At 37.5% G+C, this 16744-nt stretch overlaps 1 protein-coding gene across 1 annotated transcript in view; it reads left to right on the top strand.

The window, feature by feature from the left end:
• The window catches only part of ACYP2 (acylphosphatase 2, muscle type), a 181147-nt gene that overhangs the window by 7650 nt on the left and 156753 nt on the right, over positions 1 to 16744 (top strand). The window contains exons 2-3 of the mRNA XM_010841682.1: positions 7801 to 7817; positions 9486 to 9595. Coding sequence (XP_010839984.1) covers positions 7801 to 7817; positions 9486 to 9595 — 127 coding nt within the window. The remainder of the gene's footprint in view (positions 1 to 7800; positions 7818 to 9485; positions 9596 to 16744) is intronic.

Raw genomic sequence — 16744 nt, 5'->3', positions numbered from 1 at the left:
TAAGATTTCTTAAAATGAAAATTGAGATGAATTACTGAATGGACAGGGAGCCCTGGCGTGCTGCGATTCATGGGGTCGCAAAGAATCGGACACGACTGAGCGACTGATCTGATCTGACTGAATAGTTTGGTTAGAAACCACATGATTTAGGTGTACATGATTTTCCTATGTAGACAGGTAGGTGGAAAAGTTGGGTTTTAGTGGTTGAAAGTTTTAATACATTAAAGTCAAGAAATATGATTATCGTTCTCATTTTTTTCCCTATAGCATTTCATTTGTAATTCTGTTCTATTTCTTGATTTTTATTTTTGTTCTATTTCTTGTTTTTTATTTCTCTAAATCCATTCTTTTTTCAACTATACTTATTTGTATACACATATCTGTGTCTCTCACTTGACAATAAGGTGGCTGCTGCTGCTGCTAAGTCGCCTCAGTTGTGTCCGACTCTGTGCGACCCCATAGATGGCAGCCCACCAGGCTCCTCTGTCCCTGGGATTCTCCAGGCAAGAATACTGGAGTGGGTTGCCATTTCCTTCTCCGAGACAATAAGGATGGTATTTTAAAGGTCAAGCTAGCTTGTTTTTATATCCCCTACAGGCTGTGCTTCTGATATGGACTCCCATGTATCTCAAATTAAATTGAAGTGCTTGTGGATAGTTGGCTTAGAGAAGAAACAGTAGTATAATGGCTGTTTAGACTATTTGAAACATCCCATGGTGTGTAGCTCCAGGGGACAGATCCTAGATGGATGGTGAAAGGTGGAGGTGAGGCAGAATTTTATTCCATAGAAGGAAGACCTTTCTAACAGTTAAAGATGTTTAAAGTCATTACGGGCTACTTTGTAAGGTAATGACTGCATGGCTTCCTGCATTCAAAATTGACACACGCAGTCAAATCCCAGGATGAAGGGGGTACAGTTTAATATGAAAATTTGATTTTTCATGAAATGACACTGATGTTTAAAATCCATCATATGGTTTATTTAAATACTAATGTTTCTTTGTGGATTGAAAGTATGATTTGCTTTGCAAATATTCACCTCAGAGTTCCTGCCTGACACATCTTTTCACAAAGCAAGGTCCAGTTGCAGCTGATTGAGCCTGGACTGAGTGGCATATTGTATTTGAGTCACTCATGACTGAAGCGGCTGATGTCTGTCCCAGTTTCTAGAGTAGTGTGTCTGTAAAAATCCTGCATGTGTCATATCAGCTTCCCTTCTCTTTAGCAAGCAGGGTGGAAGCAGTGCAGAGAGGCCATGTAAGCTCATGGAAGCATCATCTCCAATACAAGCCCAGTCCTGAGAGTGCTCAGTTCCAGCCAATGCTGATCAACTGTGGCCACATTCACTTTTTTTCTATATGGACCTCCCTCTGTTACACAGCATACTTCAAACTAGGGATCAGGATTTTCAGAAAGACTCTGGGAAAATTCCAAGTGTATTTGAACAGTTAGTTTCTGCATGGTTCACTGCTTCAGAAAGCTAATGGGCTGGAGGTCCTGACACATCTTGATACACATTCCTTCTAAGGCTTTAAAATAAGGGTTGTGGTTGAGGGACCCAGTAAACAACACCACTTTTCATTATGTGAATTATTGACAAGTCCACTCGAGTATTCTTGGCCAGAGAATCCCATGGACAGAGGAGCCTGGCGGGCTACAGTCCATAGGGTCGCATAGAGTCAAATGCTACTGAAATGACTTAGCACACACACACACACACACACACACAAGACAATGAGTAAGGCAGAGTTTTGGGGATGTGGTGTCAGTCTTCAGGCAAGTGAACTTTATAATGATCTATACTGCAGAATTGAGCACAGCACCCCAGACACCAGCAGGGCTTCATCTATGGGCGGAGCAGAAGGGGTGATTCCTTTGAGTATTTAGTTCCCAGAAAGAAAAGGAGGAAGCACCTGGCCTATGTATGCTTCTCCTTCCAAACTTACCCACTGGACTGCATGTCCCCAACGAGGAGTCAGGAACAGGTAAAGAGTGGCCAGGAGTGACACATGAATGGATATTTATCCTCATTAAAGGCACTATTATAAGGGCAAAGAAACTTTCTCCTCCAGAAATAAGCTGTAAAATCTACAGCACGTGTGTCCATGCTCAGTAGGTCAGTCATGTCTGACTCTTGGCAACCCCATGGTCTGTAGCCTGCCAGGCTCCTCTGTCCATAGAGTTTTCCAGGCAACAATACTGGAGTGGGTTGCCATGCCCTCCTCCAAGGGATCCTCCAGACGTGGGGATTGAACCACATCTCTTGCATCTCCTGCTTTGGCAGGCGGGTTCACTACCACTGAGTCATCTGGGAAGCACTTGCCGCTATCATCACTATGTAATTTATAACATTTCCATCACCCCCCACCAAAGAATTCCTGCCCCACAGTTCCTTTCATTCCCTACTCCTCACCTGCCCCATCCCTCAGGGATATCATGGCCAAGGTCTCTGTGATTTCCTTGGGCTTTCCCTCATGGTTTCAAGATGGCTGTTATAGCTCCAGTCATTACGCTCACCATATAGTCAGAGGAGAGGATGCAAAGATGGACCCCTGGCTGAGTCAGCCCTTGTCAATGAGCTTTCTTGAAAGCTTCAGCTGATGCCTCAGCTTACATCTCATGGCCCCTCCTTGTAGAAGGAAGATTGGGAAATGCAGAAGAGCATGTTGTTGCCCCAGAGTAACATAAAAATTCTGTTAGAAAAGAAGGGGAAAGTGGGTTTTGTGTAAGCAACTAACAGTGTCTGCCACGGATATTCATATATTAATTACATTTAACAGCATAGTAATTACATTTGGTATTATTTTTCAAGTCTTGATGCAAAAGGACATATTTCAGAAAGCCTTTGATCTCCACGGTCTCAGTCTTAAGACATTTCATTTATAACCAAGACAACCTGAATTTCTGTTAAGTACATATTGAATCACTGACTTGATGGACATGAGTCTGAGTGAACTCTGGGAGTTGGTAATGGACAGGGAGGCCTGGCGTGCTGCGATTCATGGGGTTGCAAAGAGTCAGACACGACTGAGCGACTGAACTGAACTGAACATATTGAATCTTTCATATATGATTTATCTCAGTCTTATGTTTTTTCAGTTGAACCACTGCTTAAAGCATTGGGTAACACTTGTATTATCTACCCAATTTGTCAAGCAGTATGAACTTAGCCTACAATTCTCTTAAATGTAAAGGACAGTCCTTTAGTTCTATTGTATTAGGATTTGTTTAGTAAATGTGTTTGTGCCCTTACCATTCATGATTACAAATATAGTCACCATATCCTACTTTAGTCTCCTAGTCCCAAGGCCTCTTAAGTTCTATAAGACAACTAATTAAGACATTTCTTTTTTCAATTTTTATGGTCATTAAGCCGTTATTTATAAGCAACATACTCATATTAGTATTTCTTGATTTGTCAACTTAAGCATTAGTTAGTGACTTTTTGCTACCCTTTATAGTATATAGTATATAAATACACAGACCCATACACCAAACACTCTATATAATCCTTTAGATAAAGTAGTAAAGTTATACTAGAATCAACACAGAATTCTTATAATTTTTTTCCAGCCTCGAGTGCAGTAAATTTATCATCATCCCTTTGAAATGAAATTTAAATTCTAATCAATATAGTTGCATATATATTTGCAATGTTAATAATAACAATAAAACATTTCACTTAAATATTTATCAGCTAGTTGTTTTATCATTCAACAACTATGTTGTTTTCATTTATTCAACAAGTATGTGCAAAGGTCTGGTCTAGATGTTGGGGACACAGTGGTGAGTGAGACAGAGAAAATTTGGCCCAAATATAACTGACAGTGTAGACAGGAAATTTAAAAAAGTAAACAAATGCATAATAATATCATATGGTAATTGGTGTTATGCATATCCCAGAAACATATAGGGGTGCACTGCTGTTATAGAGAAATTAGTTAGGGAATATTTCTCTGTGGAGATGACATTGGTGCAGAGACATGAACGATGAGAAGGAGCCAGTTATGAGGAGAGCAGAGGGAAGACCATTTCAGGCAGAGGGAACAGTAAATGCGAAGGCTCTGAGGCAGGAATACGCTTGGCATTTTGAGGAGCACAAAGAGAAATTTGGCTGGAATGGAATGAGCAAAGGAGAGTCCTAATAGATGAGACAAAGATTAGAAAGGGACCTGGAGGCTGTGGTAACCAGACTATATTTGAGTATAATGGGAAGCCACCAGAGAGTTTTAAGGTGTGGAAGCAGTGATTTCACTTAAGGAAAGAAAACCACTGTGGCTGCTTTATGGAGACTAGACTGTAGGAGGGCAGAGCTAGATGTAAAGAGACTAGCGTAGGGGGCCATTACTGTGGGTTAGTTGAGAGATTAGGATAACTAGGACTAGGCTGTAAAGACATTATTATCCATTTTTCTAGAAACAGTCAAAACAGAAACTTTTTTTTAGCAAATCTTAAACGAAATTTGAGGCTAGAAATAATTGGTAAAATGAGTGCAATGACATGATTTTGAATATTTGACCATGTATGGTATCCAAATAACCCATGTACTTGATTTTGGGACTTGGCACATGTTCTTCCATTTGTAATGTTATTCCAGTCTCATCATACTAAATTTTGCTCATCATCCAAGTCTCAACTCTTAAGCATATTTTCAATAAGCCTTCCCTAAAATCACCCAAGGACTGTCATTTGTTTGTCCTATGAACTCCCACTTGCATCCTGACTTATGCATTTTACAACTCATAATTGTTCTGTTTTATTTATTAAAAAATTTCCCCCATTTTTATTGAAATATAGTTGATAGTACTGTATACATTTTGGGGGGCTTCCCAGGTGGCTCAGTGGTAAAGAATCCACCTGCCAATGCAGGAGACAGAGGTTTGATCCCTGGGTCAGGAAGATCCCCTGGAGAAGGAAATGGCAACCCACTCCACTATTCTTACCTGGAAAATCCCATGGACAGAAGAGCCTGGCATGCTACAGTCCATGGAGCTGCAAAGAGTTGGACATGATTTAGAGACTAAACAACAACAACTGTATAAGTTTAAGGTATGCATCATAATGATGTGACATATACATCATGAAATTATTATCATAGTAAGTTTAGTAGTGAATACCCATCATCTCATATAGGTGCAAAATTAAATGAAAAAGATTTTTTTCCTTGTGATGTGAACTCTAAGGATTTACTCTCTTCATGGCTTTCATATGTTAATTGTATTTATCATGTTGTATATTATGTCTCTAGTACTTAATGATTTTATAACTGAAATTTTGAATCTGTTGTGGTCTACATTTTAATTGCCGTTTTGTCTGTCTTTCCCACTAGACTGTAAGCTCCTAGATGCCAGGGACTATCTTATTTACTCATCTCATTCTCCACATTTAGAATTAGACAATTAATGAATATTTGTTAAGTGGATAATTAGAACGTCTAATAGTGTGCCTGTTATGAGTTGCCGAATTCTTACATTATTTGTGTGAAAAGACTATTTCATTAACAGACTAGAGTAGGTAATTTCCTTCACCTTGCACTGTGTTGGATACCTCTTAGAAAAATTCCTCAAACCCTCTCACCTTAAGAAAATGGCCTTTTTGTCATCTGTTTACAGATAGCTGGTGGAAAGGCTGCTGGGGATTCATAAATGTTGAAAGGATGTAGCTCTTCACCAGGAGTGGGGGTGGGGTGGGGTGGGGCTTGGGAATGGGCAGCTTGTTGTTACTCCCTTTCTGGCAGCTCCTGTGTTTCTGGCAGTAAGAGGTTAAGGGTGGAGCGAGCAACCTGAGTGATAGATTATGCCTGCTCTGCTCCAACACCATGTCCAGTTAGAGTACAGCACAGGGATTTCTTGCCTTTTCTTTGTAGTTTCTTCTATGTAGTGTTGCATTGTGAAGTAGTTGAAGCAATGTTGATATGCAGGTATATGATTTATTACCAACACGAATTTGAACAACATTAGTGGGGAACGCATCAGATCCGCAGTACTCTGCAAGGTTGAAGTTTTCCCCTTTGTGATACAATTCCTTACCAGCAATATAAATCCTTTTCAAGCCTTTCCCAGACCTTCCTTTAAGGCGGAGCTAACCTCTTTACACTTTCATGCATTGGAGAAGGAAATGGCAACCCACTCCAGTGTTCTTGCCTGGAGAATCCCAGAGACGGGGGAGCCTGGTGGGCTGCTGTCTTTGGGGTCGCACAGAGTTGGACACGACTGAAGTGACTTAGCAGCAGCAGCAGCAACCTCTAAACTGTAGTGGGCAAAGGAATTACCTGGAGAGCATGTTGAAACTGGATTCCTGGATGCAACCTGCAGAGTTTCTGTTTCTTTAGTTCTGGGGAGAAGCCTGAGAAAGTGATTTTTCTAAAAGTCCTCTCAGGTGATGGATGCTATGGCCTCTGGTTCCTGGACCACTCTTTGAGTAGGAAAGAGCTGGGCTGTGTTTCCAGATTCTGTTTACTTTAGTTGCATGTGCTTTCTTTTCTTAGCGCTAACGTTATTTGGGACTGTTCACTGTTGAGAAACTCAGAAGGGATACGCACAATATGCCTGGACCCAAACCTTCAACTCTGCTCAGTCAGCATCTTCTGGGATCCCCTCTCTCTTAGGATGCAATGACTGCATGCTTCTCCACAGTTCTGCCTGTTTTGTTTCTCTAGTTTACATGGTCTGGTTGACCAGAAGTTTCTCTTGAGTTTTTTACCCATTCTTTTTAAATATATCTACTAACTTGTGTCTTTCCCTCCATCTATATAATAGACTGCCTTTCTGATTCTCCTTCAAATCAGTATTCTTCACTCATCATTCCTCCACATTTTATAGGTTTCTTTTAAAATCTTTTTTATAGCCCCATAAACATTTCATTTATGATACTACTCAGTCTTTATTGCACCACTACTCTTTTCTTTCATATTCATCTGGTACCACAGTACACTCCCCTCAGGAAACAAATAATACTCCTTGTTATAAATCCGCTTACAAAACTATATACAATAATCTAAGCCACTGATCTCATCTTCTGTATCATTTTAACCAGGCTCAATTGCTGTTTGGAAAAGCAATGGACCTCTCTGAAATGGATTTGATCTATCCCCTATGATTTGCCAATAATTTTCCTAATTTTTAATAATTGAGGTATAATTTACATTCAGTAAGATTTACCCTTTTTAGTATACAGTTGAATGAATTTTCAAAGATGAATAAGTCATGTAAGCACCATCAGCACAGCTGAGATATAAAACAGTCCAATCACCCCCGAAAGTTCCCTCGTGCTCCTTTCTGGCACCCCTCTTCTCCTCACTCCTGGCCCTTGGCAATCACAGATCAGTGTCTTGTCTCTGTAGTTTTGTCTTTTCCAGAATGTGGAATTAAAATAGAAATGTTTTATTATATGTAAACTGGAATTTAGTCCTTGCATTTAAGGAGATCATTCTAAAAGCTGAGGGTGGGTAAACTTTATGCCGGCATACTCAACTCTTCTTGTAGTAATTATTTGGTTTTATTTAGCACTTTAATAGAATGATATGCAGTTTGGCATTTCATTGTACTTTGGTTTCAGAACATTGTTCTTTTTCTCCAAAATAGTCTTCCTTTTCTCTTTTTGTTTTAAAAGGAAAGAATTTTTTTAAAAAGCACTTTCTGAAGGCATTCAGATATTAAAGGTTTTGTTTATTTCATTTACTTACTGTTTAATAAACTAGAAAGCTAAGTCAGGAAATATATAAATTTTTTAAAGGTAGACAAACTAACATTTCTTCTCATCTTTCTTTCTTTTTCTTTTTTTCATCTTTCTTTCATACAGGTGTTTGCTTCAGGATGGTAAGTCAGTACAATCTGTTTATTATCTTCTGCCATCTCTGCCTTCCCTCCACTGTTATTTCTAGTTACAGAGACAGAGCAGTTATCTATATACTTAGTTCTAATCTTATCCTTGGCCGCAAATGAAGAAATATTTGTATTTCTTTCAAATTACTGGCTGAGATTTTTATGAAGACTGTCTTTTAAAAGCAGTCCATTAAAAAATAGACTAGTTACAAACTGGCAGTCCATTACAGCCTTCCTAGTTTTTCATTAATATTTCTGTGGATTTCAAAAGTACCTCTCTGGGGGTGATCCAGTTAAACATTTTGGTTATATATGCTTAATGCTGAAGTGACTGAGCAAACACACACACATGTTTAATATAAATTGTGGGATCTTCCACTTGTCCTGGATGGAAGAATCTCTCCGAACAAGGATACACATCTTGAAATGCAGAATGAAAAATGCCCATTGAATAAGGAAGTGACTCCGAGGTGAAAGAAAGTGGTAGTCGCTCAGTTGTGTCCAACTCTTTGTGACCCCACACTTTGTGAGCCCACTAGGCTCCTTTGTCTGTGGAATTCTCCAGGCAAGAATACTGGAGTGGGTAGCCATTCCCTTCTTCAGGGGATCTTCCTGACCCAGGGGTAGAACCTGAGTCTTCCACTGGAGACTCTTTACTGTCTGAGCCACCAGGGAAGCCCCTAGGTTTTTTAAGTTAAAACCCCTTGTTGTCTTTAAATATTTATTTTAAAATATCTACTTGTTTTAAAATACTTTAAGAATATCTATTTTTCCTAACCTCTGAGAGTTTGAACAGGTTGCCATAAGTTGAGTCTCTATATTTTGAGATAGACCCTCCCCTAGAATTCAGATTGTTTCCTTCTTCATTATTCTCTGGGAAGACTTATTTTCAGAACCAGCCCTTAAGCAATCCTAGCTGTAATCATCTTGATTTGTATTGCTTCATTTAGTTGGGCATACAAAATGCACAGCTCTTGGTCACTCTGGCCTCCAAAGAGGAGAAAAACATGTTTCTAAAAAGTGCTAGTAGACTGGTTCCACAGAATTTTGTTGTGGTGTAGTTAAAGTAATTCAAAATCAGAATGTTTCTGTGTTTTCATGTGCCAGTAGCATAACTAAATTTGGAATTGGGAAAAAGAACTTTAAAAAAGAATGATTGGAGAAATAAATTTACTCAGACAATTATAATATTTCTGGCAAGTACAGAGTCAAGAGAAAACGTCGGAATCTTCTCTTTCAGTACTTTGTATTGATTGTAACTAGATATTTTTCCTCTGTGATTGAGTATCTTGGAGTGATCATCATTTGGAACCCAGATTGACAGAGTAGCTTAGCATTAGGAGATTGTGAGGGCAATGCAACTGAGTTTTATGGATTCCAAAAGAATCATGGATATTGTTTTCTGAAATAATTCCCACCATCAGTTTATTTTCTCACAACGTACTTGTCTTTACTGAATGTGGAATTTAGCAAAACAAGACAAAAACCATTTAAATGAAGGTTCTTGTAAATGTAGGTATTACCAGAGGTTAGCTACATAATTTTTGGCATAGACTATATTTTAGAAAAAAAATAATCAGCTTTTTTGTGACCATACTTTTTTGAAAGTTAGGATCAAGTGTGACGCTGAACTTTGTCTCTCTTGTTTTCTCCTGAAACCAGTACACTGAAGATGAGGCTAGGAAAATTGGAGTGGTTGGCTGGGTGAAGAATACCAGCAAAGGCACTGTGACAGGCCAAGTGCAAGGCCCTGAAGAGAAAGTCAATTCCATGTAAGTAATAAGACTAGTAACACACTCGTGTGATTTATGAACTTACTTCAGTGTTTGGTTGGACAATAAGAATAGAATTGATGGACCAATTTTCGTTTGTAGAACTAAACTAACATGTTTTGACACAGACCAGCAAAGAAATTCTTAGAGTTGAGAGTGGAATTTCTACTTTCAGGAATGGATTTCCCACTTGGGCAGACCCTCAGAAAAGACTGTAGCATCATTCTCCAATCTGTATGAACTGTGTTCTGTCAGTCTCCTATCATCCAAGGGAGACATCCAGGGTCAAGTATTTCTCATCTTAAGTGGTTGTGACAGGAGCAGGAGCGTAGTGCTTCTGAATGATTCTTGAAGTTCTTAAAGAACCTGCAAGGCAAAAAGGTTGCCATTTCCTTTGTATTATTTAATTATCTTATTTGTCTAATTGTAATTTTATTTGTACTGTCAATTAAAGTTATGTTTGATGAGCTGTATAGTTACTATAGTAAGAGTCCTTGGAGTGCAAAGGGCATCAGATTCAGTCATAGAGGAAAAGTGTCTTGTGCACACAATGTCATTTTCAGAGACCTTATCATTTCAGTTTCCTGATTTTCACTGCTCTTTGTAGTATAGCTCCTATTTATTGAGCATTTGCAACATATTAGGTAATATGCTAAATACTTTACATGGGTTATCTCATTTAATCTACACAATAGATCTTATAAGATAGGTACTCATTAATACCCAATTTATTTTATTTTGTTGTTTGCAATTTATTTTTGTTTTAGTTACGTAATATTTTTAGATTTCAAAAGCAATACTTTTTTGCTTGTTGTAGTAAATGAACTAATAAAATGCGTACAGGTATAAAAGCAAAGCTAGTAATCGCCCCCTCCCTTCTACTTCCCTCCTTTTTATGTAACCTGGGCCCTTGACTTCGTGAATCCTTTCTGAAGCTTTCTTTTTCACTTAAAATATTTAATTGTTCCATACATCAGCGTCACTTTTGCTGTCTCGTACACAGGGTTATTGTTATCATCTTTCTAAATTCCATATATATGCGTTAGTATAGTGTATTGGTGTTTTTCTTTCTGGCTTACTTCACTCTGTATAATAGGCTCCAGTTTCATCCACCTCATTAGAACTGATTCAAATGTTTTCTTTTTAATGACTGAGTAATACTCCATTGTGTATATGTACCATAGCTTCCTTATCCATTCATCTGCTGATGGACATCTAGGTTGCTTCCATGTCCTGGCTATTATAAACAGTGCTGCGATGAACATTGGGGTACACGTGTCTCTTTCCCTTCTGGTTTCCTCAGTGTGTATGCCCAGCGGACTCTGTGGGAGAGGGAGAGGGTGGGAAGATTTGGGAGAATGGCATTGAAACATGTAAAATATCATGTATGAAACGAGATGCCAGTCCAGGTTCTATGCACAATACTGGATGCTTGGGGCTAGTGCACTGGGACGACCCAGAGGGATGGTATGGGGAGGGAGGAGGGAGGAGGGTTCAGGATGGGGAGCACATGTATACCTGTGATGGATTCATTTTGATATTTGCCAAAACTAATACAATTATGTAAAGTTTAAAAATAAAATAAAATTTAAAAAAATATATTTAATTGTACATTTATAATTAGGGTTTTGCTTGTTTTACTGAAATAGGAAGCTTTATGCATATTTTTCTGTTACTACTTTTTTTTTTTTTTACTATATGGATGTTCAACAATCAGGAAATATATAATTACCAACTCCTTATTTTTTCCAATTTCTTTATATATAAGTACATATTTGCATTTGTGCTTAAACCATACCTCAACTTGAAGAGTGGGATCCAAAGTTCAATTTGATAACATGTGGGGTAATGTTTAATGGAAAAATTATATTTTTCAGTAGTCACAAAATGCACAAATGAGAAGACTATGATACTTACATTGTGTTATTGTTGTTTATTCGCTAAGTTGTGTCCAACTCTTTGTGACCATTTGGACTGTAGCCTGCCAGCCTCCTCTGTCCATGAGAATTCCCAGGCAGGAATACTGGAGTGGGTTGCCATTTTCTTCTTCACGGGATCTTCCCAATCCAGGGATCGAACCCACCTCATTAGCAGACAGATTCTTTACCGCTGACATGCAGAACTAATATTTTTTTTTAGTTCAATGAATGAGAAAATGCTAGATGACTGTGAAATAGTTTGAGAATGGGGACCATGTGGAGGATGGACACTCATGCCAATCATGATGTACCCTAATCCATGTTGTAGCAAGTTTTCCGTTACCTTCCTTAATATCAATGTAATCATAGCATATATTCTGCCCATTTTTCCTTTTCAGCCCCAGAAACCCTTCTTCCTCACCACACTGTCAGTCATCTCTGTTAGCAACTTGTGTGTTTCCTTCCATGTTTGTCTCCAAATTCACATTCACACAACACACGTGCTTGCACACACACACACACATTCAGGTGCACATATGTTTTGGGGGTTTTGTTCAATGTTTACTGTTTAAAAATGGGATCACGGTGTATCCACTTCTATGCATCTCGCCTTTATCATTTAAAAATACTCCCAGGAGAATCCCTCCAAGTCAAAGATATACCACTAATTCATTCTTTTTAATGGCTGCTTAACATTCCACAGTATAAATGGGTCGTTATCTATTACCTTATAGTGTGAACTCATTTTGTTACTTTTTATTTTTTTCTGCAGTAAGAACAATGTTGTAATAAACATTTTATTTGTGATTTTGTTTTTGTGGGATTGATGTCCAGGAGTGTGATTTGTTGGTTGAAGTGTCAGTGTACTTTTAATTTAAAAATATTTGCCCAGCTGCTTTTCAGAACAGCGGTAAACAAATTTTTTTTTCTTTATCCTGTTGATGGTTGTTGCTCTCTCAATTTTCTTTCATCTGATTGGGTGTGGAGGAATGTATTTTTTTTTTTTTTTACTGTAATTTGCACGTCTCTAATTGCTGGTTAGTTGGAGCATCTTCATGCAGTGTGGATTTGTTCTCATAGATTCCATTTTCGATCTTTTACCAATTTTCCCACTGGATTGTTTGTCTCTTGCCAGTTTTTAAGAGCATTTTGTATATTGGTGACGACTATTAACTCATTATCTCTTATCTCTTTTTCAAGTATTTTCCTAAATCTATTATTTGCCTATTAGTTTTGTTTATAAAAGCTTTTGTCACATAAATTGTTTTTCATTTTTATAAACTCAAATATGGCTGTCTTTTCTTTCTGGTTTAGAAAACAGATTGTAAGTGTTTTTCCTAGCTTTCCTTTTAATTTTTTAATGCTGTATTTATTACAATAGGCATCTATTCCATCTGGAATTTGTTTTTTATTTATAAGAGTGAAGACTGTTTTCTACCCGATGGCTTACCAGTTGTGCCAGCACCATTTATTAAATAGTCACTCTTTCCCCATTGAATATTGAAATACATTCTTGTCATTTATTAAAATCTCATATAAACTGGATTTTTTTCTGGGTGTTCTGTTCTGGTCCACTGATTGATATATCTGGATGTTGTGGTGGTTGTTCAGTCGCTGAGTCGTGTCTGATTCTTTGGGACCCCATGGACTGCACTACTCCAGGCTTCCCTATCCTTTACTATCTCCCTGAGTTTGCTCAAACTCATGTCCATTGGGTCGATGATGCCATCCAACCATCTCATCCTCTGTCACCCCATTTCCCCTCTGCCCTCAATATTTCCCAGCATCAAGTTCTTTTCCAGTGAGTCAGCTTTTTGCATCAGATGACCAAGTATAGCTTGATGTATCTATTCTTACACTAACATTCCATATTGATTTAATTACAGGGACTTTATAGTATATTTTCTTTCATTATTCTTTTTCATTCTTATTTTGCTTTCTTAGGCATTTATTTTCTCTCTAAACTTTTAGATGCTTTTATCCATTTAATTAGAATAGGTTTTTGTAAAAAAGACTTAGTTGTCTTAACAAATCTTTTTTAAATAAAACTTTATTTTTAAAAACAGTTTTAGATTTACAGAAAAATTGTGAAGATAGTACAGAGGGTTTCTGTGTACTCCTCACATGTTCCCCATTTACCTTTTATATTAGTATGATAAATATATTACAATTAATGAGCCAGTACTGATGCACTGGTATTAAGTAAAGTCCATAGTTTATTCTAACTTCCTCAGCTTTTATAATACCTAATGTCTCTTTTCCCTTTTAGGAGCCCATATCTTACTTGCTTTTTAATTGCACATTTTTTATGATATTAAGAGAATTGATGTTAAATCTTTCCATCTAAGAATATGGATATCTACCTATGGCTGATTCATGTTGATGTTTGGCAGAAACCAACACAATGTTGTAGAGCAACTATCCTTGGATTGAAAAGAAATAAATTAAAAAAATAAATTTAATTATATATAAAAAAGAATATAGATATCTTTTCATACGCTCAGATTTTAAAATTTACCCTTCAGTGTGATTTTATGGTTGTCATCATATAGGTTTTATGCTTTTCTTACAGAGTTTATTCCTCTTTGTCTTAGTCAGTTTGGGCTGCTATAACAAAGCATCTAGACTGGGTGGTTTATAAACAACAGAAATTCTCAGAGTCGTGGAGGCTGGAAGTGCAAGATCAGGGTGTAGGCATGGTTGGGTTCTGGTGAGAGTGCTCTTCTGGGTTGCAGACAGTTGATTTCTCACTGTTGCCTTCCACTGGCACAAAGAAAGCTAGCTAACTCTCTGGCCTGTTCTTATCAGGACACTAATCTAATTTATTTGGGTTCTACCCTCATGACCTAATTACCTCTCAAAGGCCCCACCTCCAGATACTGTCACATTGGAAATGAAGTTATTAACCTGTGAATTGGGGAGGATACATTCAGTCTATAACAATATTATATTGCTTGTTTCACTATTGTGCATGGAATATTTTCCCCATTTTTGTTTCTGGGTGTTTATGCCAGAATATGAAAAGCCTAATGATGTTTGTAAATTTATTTTGTATCATAGAGTTACCTTATCAAATATTCTTGTTAATTTTACCAGATATGACTGTTTGCTGTTTTTTTTTTTTTTTTGTAAACTACAGTCTATTGGATTTCCTAAGTATACAGTTCTGTAATTAGCAAAAATAGTATATCATTTTTCCAGTGTTTATTTCATTTTCCAGACCTCCTCATGACAGTGTTAAATAATAATAGCCATAGCAAGCATTCCTGTCTGATTTCCGATTTTATTCAAAATGGTTTTCTTTTTTCACTAAGCATATTGATGTGTGCTGTTGATTTTTGGTAAATATACTTCATTACATTGACTTTCACTCTTGTATTCCTTGAATGAAGCTCTGGTTGGTCATATTGTGTTATTGTCTTGAGTCATTCCTAAATACTGCTTCCCAATGTTTTATTTGGAAATTTTTCATCTGTAACTTAAAAAGTAATATTATAGTTTCTTTTTTTTGGTGTAGGGTGGTTACCGTATCAGGTTTTGGTGTTAAAAATTTTGCTGACTCATGAAATGTGTTACGTTTCCCTTTTCATTCATTCTAAGATAATTTAAATAATGCTGAATTACTGTTGTTAGGTTAGCTGAAATCACTCCGTCTTAGTTCCTTCTTAATAATAGGCCTTTCCAATCTATTGTAGTTGGTGTATTTGGGTTTGCCACTTGTTCCCAGATTCATTTATATCTTGCTAGAGAACTATCCAGTTGTTCTAGGGTTTCAAGTTTGTGGTCATAGATTTTATAATTTTAAAAATCTTTTTTGTATCTGTGTTTATATCTCCTTCGAAAATTCCTAATCTTGTAAAGTTTTATTCTCTCCTCATTTTTCTTTGGGCTTCCCTGATAGCTCAGTTGGTAAAGAATCCACCTGCAATGCAGGAGACCCCGGTTCGATTACTAGGTTGAGAAGATCCCTTGGAGAAGGGAAAAGCTACCCACTCCAGTATTCTCACCTAGAGAATTCCATGGAATGTGTAGTCCATGGGTCACAAAGAGTCCAACACGACTGAGTGACTTTCACTTTCACTTTCATTTTTAATCAGTCTCAGAAGAAATTTATCTATTTTGTTGGTATATCTTAAAAAACAGTTTTTGGACTTATTAATCACTTCTACTTTTTTGGTTTTCCATTTCCTTAATTTCAACCTTTATCTTTATTATTAATTCCCTCTTTTTTACTTCTTTGTTGCTTGGCCTCTAAGTCTTCAACATGAGTGGCAGTTGCCTTTAGTTTTAGTCTTTTTAGGTTAATGATGGTGATTAGGCATTTCTGTAACCCACTCCAGTACTCTTGCCTGGAAAATCCCATGGACGGAGGAGCCTGGTAGGCTACAGTCCACGGGGTCACAAAGAGTCAGACACGACTGAGTGACTTCACTTCACTCACTTCACTCACTTCCTACTTTATCACTGGAGAAGGAAATGGCAACCCACTCCAGTGTGCTTGCCTGGAGAATCCCATGGACAGAGGAGCCTGGCAGGCCATGGTCTATGGGAACAAAGAGAGTCAGACACGACTGAAGTGACTAAAGCACGCACACAGGCATTTCTGTGGCGCTAGTGGTAAAGAACCCGCCTGCCAATGCAGGAGACAAAAGAGATGCGGGTTTGATCCCTGGATCAGGAAGATCCCCTGGAGGAGGGTGTAGCAACCCACTCCAGTATTCTTGCCTGGAGAATCCCCATGGACAAAGAAGCCTGGCAGGCTTCTATAGGTTAGCAGAGTCATAGGGTTGCAGAGTTGGACACGACTGAAGCGACTTAGCACGCACCTAAACACATTGTGTTGTTCCATAGTTTTTGTTAAAAAGTGTTATTTTCATTGTTTTCTGGATAGTTTGTAATTTCATGTTTTATTTTCTCTGAGAAAATATCCAATGACATTCAGTTTATGTGTTTTTTTAAGTCTCCAGTGGTTATGTTTTTTAGTTGCCTTTTATTACATATGTCTGTTGTTATTTGCTGAAGATCTGAGAATGGGGCCTAAAAGATCTCTACTTTAAAAAATTGTTAAACCATTCTTATGACATGATTTATTTTGTTTTTTTTTTTTAGGTTCTTACATGTGTTTTTTATTTTATTTTTTTTTTTTTAAATGAAAATAAAATTTTATTGCACAGCTTAAGTGATACACTCTATGCACAATAAAATAGACCAATACATATGAAGTTAATTT

The sequence above is a fragment of the Bison bison genome, unplaced genomic scaffold (genome assembly GCF_000754665.1).
Source record: "Bison bison bison isolate TAMUID 2011002044 unplaced genomic scaffold, Bison_UMD1.0 scf7180017864166, whole genome shotgun sequence".
Lineage (NCBI taxonomy): Eukaryota > Metazoa > Chordata > Mammalia > Artiodactyla > Bovidae > Bison > Bison bison.
The sequence above is the reverse complement of the archived record's forward strand: the minus strand, read 5'-3'. Positions and strand labels throughout refer to the sequence as shown.